General features: G+C 32.6%; 1 protein-coding gene across 7 annotated transcripts in view; it reads left to right on the plus strand.

The window, feature by feature from the left end:
- LOC106875262 (kalirin) overlaps positions 1 to 8,272 on the plus strand; it is a 551,716-nt gene that overhangs the window by 213,855 nt on the left and 329,589 nt on the right. For 5 of the 7 annotated variants that reach the window (XM_052965684.1, XM_052965687.1, XM_052965686.1 and 2 more), the window contains 2 exons: positions 186 to 355; positions 2,374 to 2,454. In XM_052965684.1, coding sequence (XP_052821644.1) covers positions 186 to 355; positions 2,374 to 2,454 — 251 coding nt within the window. The remainder of the gene's footprint in view (positions 1 to 185; positions 356 to 2,373; positions 2,455 to 8,272) is intronic. The other 2 variants (XM_052965688.1, XM_052965689.1) reach the window with 1 other exon arrangement.

Here is an 8,272-nt window from a genome sequence, read left to right on the forward strand (position 1 = left end):
GGCTGAAGTAAAAGAATAAATGAAATTTGATGGATTTTTGTGTTAAAATTTCTGCGAAAATCATGATTTATGTTCTTCATTGTTTTAATGTATTGTATATCTAATGAAACACACACACACACACATGCAGAAAATTTGGGTAAAAAAAAGCCCTCCAATTGACCAATTTATCATATCTATTTTAGTTAACATCTTGGCTAGAAGAATTGCAACAAGAACTGCAAAGTTCAGAAATAGCTGATACAGTGGAAGGAGCAGAGCACTTAGTAACACAGTTCAATGATCAAAGGGAGACAACTATTGAAGCAGCTATTAGTACGGTCAGAGAAGGAGAAAGTTTACTTGAACGGATAAGGTAAGCCTTACGCTCAAAATTTTTGTTTTATGATTTTTATTACCTTCATTACAACAAACTAAATACGAAATAGATTTATGAGATTCGGTTGTTAGATACCAATTATTAATCAATACTGCAAAATTAGTAGGTATGAAACAGATTCTTTATTCCCCCCCCCCCACGTACCTTTACAAGTGTAACACTGACGAACCAATCAAAAAGATGTTTGTATTTTATCACAATTCTCTAATTATACTACATACAATGGTGATATAGCTGAAGAATTCTAATGTAATACAAACTGTTTAGTCACACGTGTACACACATACACACACACAAAACTAACAAGCCAATTATGCAGTCATTAAACATTCTGGAATAGTAGTTTTAAAAGCAGTTAATGTTTGATGGAACAGGTGAAGTTACAAGAAATATTCAGAGTAAATTTATCTCAATATTTAGTTGATTCATTAACAATGCAGACTAGATCACTGGGCTTTGACAAAACATTCAACCACCTTGATATATATTTATTTATTAGGAGTTGAAAATGCACAGGGATACATTTAGATTTTTAATTTTTTAATATTTAAAGACGTAACCAGTTTCATAGATTTCTCTGATATTCAAAAGTTGAGCTAGAAAGATGTGGAGCTATGCTGCAACTGTCTTGCTTTTATATATAAATATATAAAGCAGTATTTAGATGTCCTGGGCAAATATAAAATTTATATAATACTCATATATACACATATATGTTTTATCCATTTACCATCAATTATTATTTTTGTCCTAAAATAATGTAAATTATATATATTTTTATACAATTTACTTTGTTTTTAATTTAAAAATCCTTGTAAATTTGTTTTCTGATTTTTATTAGAAAAAATTTGGTTGTTTAGAATTTTTTAAAAATGTCAATTTCATGGAAATTATTTACTGAAACATAATGGTTCCAGTTCCTTGTTTCAGTTCATATGTATAGATAAACATGTCTAGAGTTCTTTGTCTTCCACTGTGTAAACATTAATGCATGTTGTTTTTATCAATGTGTCTAATTGTTGTCAATCATTGCATGGTTATTTACGGTTTATTTAATCCAGCATGTCAGCTGTTTAACAGTGTATTTTTATTTTGTACAAGATTTTCGTTTAATATTAGTTCATCTAATTAGGTAAAGCAACATTTAAGGAACTCTTCAGCATTTAAACTGGCTATACTCAGCCGAAATATTTTACTTATTTTATGTTCAAACCAGCCAGATCCAGCTTTTTATACCTACACAATGATGTCATTCTAAAGAAATATTATCACATCATTGAAATTTTAAAGCTGTGAGATGAAGTATGATGAATTCAAAACAATGTAAATGAATAAGCATTACATTCAACAAAGTAATCTGGATGTTAAAGGTTTAAAGCAGTTTAGGATGCCAATGAAGAAACTCATCTTCAAGGTTTCTTTGAATTTTGGAACCAATGCTGTTAAAGATATGTTTAGTATTTAGCAATTTAAACTTCTGTTATGTTTGGTAAATTCATAAGTTCTGCTGAGGCCTAAGTTTTAGTTTTAAATAGAAAATCAATCACTTCAACATCCAATATAGCAATAGGACCCTTGCCAACATCATCAGGATTTTTTTTCTTTTTTTCATGTTAGAAGAGACATTTTGATAGAACAGCAAAAATAATTTCATTACCTAAATATGTTGTAGATTTATATTATATGGAGTAAAAATGCAATTTTTAATCAAGTGTAAAAATGAATATTTAGGAGAAGGAATATTAATTTTAAACTTTATAAGTAGAGTTTCTCTTTTTAAAGAAAAATATATATTATTGGAATTTAATTGTTGTAATAACTGCATGTTGTCAATATTGTTGCATTTTTTTTTTTAATTTCATCTTGATTTTTAAACAAATTACAAAACATAAAAATGAAATAAATCAAATTGTTTAATTACAACAGTTTAGCTTGTTATTACTGTGTTGCATGCGTTGTTGCTATTATGTTTCCTGTGCTCATATTTCCAACAGACTTCAGCGGCTTGTTGGGTGCAGCCAGTGCTGTCACTTGCGCCACCAGCGAATTGATGTTACTTCCACAATGCACAAAGGGTTAGTAGGACTGCACCAAGTACATACTGAGATAGTCTTGTACACTCTGGGTCAGGCCTGATTCTTCTTTGCCCCCCACTGCTGGTCATCTGAACTTAAGTCTACCTGCATATTCCTTGAGTGAGCCTCTATTCCAATGCCTATTTCTACCTCCAACTGCCTAAACAGCTCTTCAGTTTCTTTCAAAACAATCTTACGTAGTTCAAAGTTGCTATTTTTCGCTTTCTTTTACCCCTTTTTCAAACTCTAGAAACACCTCTTTGAATGTCCTCCTCTTAGATACTTATGGTAAAGGGCCAAATGTTCAGTGCTTGATATCTTTGGTAGAAATAATTCTTTCAGTTTTTTTTTTCTTTTAAAGAATTATTTTTATGCATTTCTAGAGATCTATCAAACTCCTTGAAAGGTGTTACTGCTTGAAATGGTTATATAATATCTTCAGTTAAGCATTTCAAACATTTTTCAAATGCACCCAGGAATTTTCTTGCATGGTGAACTTTTGTCCTTCTTGCATTATTAATTTTTACTCCATTTTAACTATTGCTAGTTTTAGCTGGGCTAATCTAGATTTAGCAATTTAAAAATCTGAATGCCTTTTATGCTTCCCATATTAAAGTAATAATACTAAAACTGCCCTTGAAATGTTAACCATACATTAAAGACTTTATTGTTTCCGAATGTGAAATATCCCACTGACAGTCAATAAAGCAGATAGTTGCAGTCTGTAGTTGGTAACTATTAGCAGTGATATCATGTGTTATCATCTCTCTGGTGATTTTATTGTAAATATATTTATGGTGTTGATTAGAAAAGTCTAATAGAAAAACATTGTCTGCTTTATTGGTTCAACACTTGTTTTCTTTCATTGCTCCTGACTATTCCTGCTTATGCCTAAACACTTCATTCCTTATTGTGCAAACACACATATACATATACAGAAAAACATACTTATATATGATGCACACACACACTGTTTACTAGGTACATCTGTTTCCCCATGCTTACTTAGTTTATTTGATGAAACATTCTTATTACAGCTTGCAGATGTTCTTCCTACAACTGACCATTCAACCATGAAGTAGGACATAGAGTCTTTTCATTCAGTCAAGCAACGAGATTTATACACTTTGCATTGGGGCATTTCAAAGTGATATCTATTGTTATTTAACCCTAGGTTAGTCTTGATCAAGTAGACATGCTGTCTTTAATGATGTTCTAGCCAAGGCCATTCTCTGTTTTTTATTCAGATTTAGTGTATCTTGAAATAAATTATCCAATGTCCGAATTGAAGTGCCATAAGAATTTTCCACCATCAGTTTTCTCTTTCTAGAGTCAGTCATAGAGTGTGTGTTCAAGAGAAATGAGGTCCACTTGTACTGTTTCTGTGAGTACACCATGCCACTACCAAAAAGTTTGAAGGACATTTGGTTGCTATTTGTAACTGGTGGGCAACATATGGCTTGTAATGGCTCCTTTGTTAACTCCACAATGCAATGATTATAGCAATATCCAAAATTGCAAATCATCAGAGGCTCAGTAAAGAAATCAATCACATATGAGGGGTGTTCATTAAAGATATCCCCTGACCCACTTCCCAAGGACTGGGATAAACAAAACTTGGCATAATTATTTGTCCTTCTCTACATAGCCACCACCAATGGTGACACACTTCTCCCATCACTTTATGCAGCTGTGAAGACCTCGTCTGTAGAAATTGGTAGGTTGCGCCTGGAGCCAAGACTTCACCTCATAAATAAGTTCATCATCATCTGAAAAGTGCTTCCTCTTCAAAAAAGACTTCATGGTTGGAAAGAGGTGGAAGTCAGATGGTGAGAGGTCAGGGCGAAGGATTTCATAGCTGCAAGAGTGTGCTTTCGTCTGGGCAACATGTGCATTGTGAACTGGGGCGTTGTCTTGGAGGAGACAGACTCCTTTGCTCAGCATGCCACGCCTCTCTGCTTTAATGGCATCCCACGATTTCTGCAGCAGAGAAGCATAACATGCCCTGTTAATTGTGGTGCCCTTTGCCAGAAAATCCATCACCACTACTCCATGCTGATCCCAAAATACTGAGCATCACCTTGCCTGCTGAGAGTTGGAGATGAGCCTTCTTTGGAGGTTATCATTCTTTGGAGTTATCATGCTTATATTCTTCAAGTGGACTTTAGTGATGGACCCATGCCAAAAAAGTCCTCCTCTTGGCTCATTACCAAAAGAGCCTGCTTCTGAAAAGGTGTGAGCATCTAGGGAATCTATCATTCACACAGCTTCCACATGTGCAAATGGTTGTGAATGATTTTTTTCCCACAGACCCTACACTTATCTTCACCCCTTGGGCTAGTTGCAGAATAGTTATGCAGCGATCCTACAAAATTGCAGCTTCCACTTTATGGATGGTGTTGTCTTCAATGGTGGAATGTGATTGTCCAAGAATAGGAGCAGTTTTCACCTAAGTCCAACTACATTTGATCTGGCGATGCCAGTGCTTGACTACATCATATGATGCTGCATCATCACCAAAAGCTTCTTTCATCTCATCAAAAGTCTCTTTTGGTGTATGACCTTTCAAGTATAAGAACCTGATCACTGATCTGCATTCAACTTCCTCCATTATAACACGTTAGTCCACCTCAGTAACCATAAAAGACAAACAAATATTAGTGGAAAGTTGCAATTTACAATGTGACATGTAGAGACATGTACAATTATATTTACACAAGTTCCGTTTCCTGCAATAATTGGAAGTGGGTCAGGGAAAATCTTTAATGAACACCTCATAAATCTGATCATCTGATGGAGATAGGGAAAAGGGCACCAACTACAGGATCCACTTTCTATTTTATAGTCGAGTAGTCATCAGTAAGGGCATCACTCAGCTGTAAAAGTAATTGTCCCCACAAATAATCTATAGAAGCATGAGAAAATAGATATAAATGGTATGTATGTGTGAATACTTTATATATATTTATATATATATATATATATATATATATATATATATATATATATATTTATAAAACTAGCCCTGAATTGAAAACCTATTTGCTAGTGTTTATTTATTTATCTATTTATTTTATTTAGTTTACAGCAACTTTATAAATCTTTTTTTAAAACAATTTATAGAGAAAATTGATGTTGATCAATTTACGAAATGAACTTTTATATTTGTTTCATAGTGGTCTAATTGAGAATGACTAAAGTTATAAGGTGGAACAGTTCTGAGGCTTTATTTGTAATCCTTCCTTGAAACAAAGTTTTATATAATATTTATCTTTGTATTTTGAACAATTTTCTAATTAACTTTCTGTCTGTATTGCTTGCTAGTAGTTAATTGCTTGTGTGTAAAATGAAACTTTCTAACAACATTGAAAATAATTCTACTTATTTACAAGTTGAATATAGGGTTGAACTATTATTGATCTTTATTAACACCTTTTATTTTTAATATTGCTATGCTTTTTATATTATTATTTTATTTATATTAAATGCTTGTATTTATTTTAGCAATATAACAACATATCCTCACCTCTTAAACATGTTTTGGTGTAATGCATGAGTCTTGTTTTAGTTTAACTAAAAACCTTTTTAACAACCAGCAGTGGTAAGCATGATAAGAATGAAGTATCTTATTATTTTTTCTATAAATTGTTTAACTTTTTGAAAATTCTTTGCTAAATGTCATTTATTTGTTTTATTTATTGTTTATATTGAAATTTATTCTAATCTACTTTTATGAGCCAAAGACAGCTTGAAATTATATTTTATGTTATCTCTACATTTCATACTAAATGTATCGTTTCACTCTGTAAATGACCATTTCAAATGTAAATTCTCCAAAGAATGTTCATGTCATTAAAATCTTTGTTTAATCTGATGTCAGGTAGTATATAAAGTTTGGAAGAAATTTTATGAAATATTGAAAAGATAATTTGTTAATATAATAAATAGATGAATCTCTTGGTTGGTAGTCTGTTTACTGGTTACTCTTCAGAATGTTCTTTTCACCTAATGCAGAATCATATCTCCTGCACATAGAATGAAACACTTAAAATATTGATCTTAATAGTTTAGTAGCTTTCCCACTTCTCTGTCTCTCTATATCTACAGTTGGATTATACAATTTTTTAAAAATTCTGTTTTACATCCATTTTTACATGGCACATTTTTAAAATTAGGATGCTTGTGTTAATACTAGAGAAGTATTTTGACAGCTGGATGTCGTTCCTACCACTAACCACCTAACTATAAAATAGCTTTGGATACCATTGTGAGCTAAGCAGTGTTTATAGTTGTTAGGTTTATGAAATACATATAACTCATAAATTTTTTTATTTTCTATTTAGTGAACCACCTCCTAAAAATCTATTTTAAAGACTTTCTTTTGAGTCAGATTTTGGAAACTAGCTATAAAAAATTACGTAGTAGTAATTTGTCAGAATTTGAACAACTTTATTCGAATATATTTTTGTCAGTGAACTGTTCAATGCAGAGGTAAATGTTCATGGAGGACCTGCTTTCAACCTACTTTTTCTCATTCTTATGTGGTGGTTCTCATAGCAGAAGAAGGAAAGAAAAAAGTTCCAAACATAGATGGTATATTAGAGTTCAAAGACATAAATGTCAGCATAATGAAGAACTAGTTAAAGACAGCATAAAATCTTAGTAACATTTTGAAAATAACTTTGCTCAATATATAGAAAGGAAGTTGTATTCTGTGCATACAAAGTTCTGTAAGATTTGACATCGAACTAGAACTTCACATATGATAGATGTACTATAGTAATAAGCAGGAGAGAAGTTATAAAATAATCATAATGGTGAAAGTCAGCCTTAGCAGGATTTGACTAAATGTTGCAAGGCACATTTGCCTAGGGCTCTGCTAGTTGTACCTCTAAGCAAACACATTTTGTGCTTTAATTTCTGCTCTGATGGCTCACTTATTGTAGGTGGTAGTTTCTGTTAGAGGATCTAATTAGGGGATAAATGTACAATAGCTTAGGTAAAGAAAGGAGTAGATTAAGTTTAAACAACTGTAGACTGTTGACAACAAAGAGCTTCCATCTTCATGTAAAAACCAGATTGAATAAAGCTTGTGTAAAAAATGTGAGGATACATAGTAGTAGGATATGGGCTATTGAATGTGGAATATCTGTGGATATCGGTGAGAAATTAGGTTAGTGTGATCTTGTAGTTGTGTATTGTTAACCTACATAAAAGATAAAATAAAAGTGAGCTTAAGCTGTGGTTAATCATTAGAAGTATTAGGAGTAATGGCTGTATAATGAGTATTTGGTGTTGTTGATGGAAGGTACTTGTAAAAGATTGATGTGTGGGAAACAGGGAGTTGAGATCTTGGGTTGCAGTGAAGATGAAGAAAGCTGAAGATGATTGGTAATATCCTATATAGCTGACCCGTCCAAAGCAGGCTAAGATTTTAAAAAGCAAAGATGAGGATGATGAGGATCATTATTATAAATTAATGTACAACTTATGTACAATTTAATAAATAATGTTTTTACTGAATTAAGTAATAGCAGCTGGTCATTGCTTGTCAAGACAGTGTGGGTATGGTTATACCTACCAAGATAGGCAATGAGCTCCATCATTTATGTAGATAATCATTCTTGGTTTGGCTTCCAACAGAATGTGTGTGTGTATGCACGTGTGATCATTTTTAATGTCCACTTTCTTAAAATGATTTTCCATGCTTGTAAGGCTCAGATGGGATTTGTGGCTCACCTTTTCTCAGGCAAGGTAATATTTCCTCCACAACCAGACAGGCACGCCCGCACACACGCACGCACACACACACACACAC

Source organism: Octopus bimaculoides, chromosome 2 (assembly GCF_001194135.2).
Source record: "Octopus bimaculoides isolate UCB-OBI-ISO-001 chromosome 2, ASM119413v2, whole genome shotgun sequence".
Taxonomy (NCBI): Eukaryota; Metazoa; Mollusca; class Cephalopoda; order Octopoda; family Octopodidae; genus Octopus; species Octopus bimaculoides.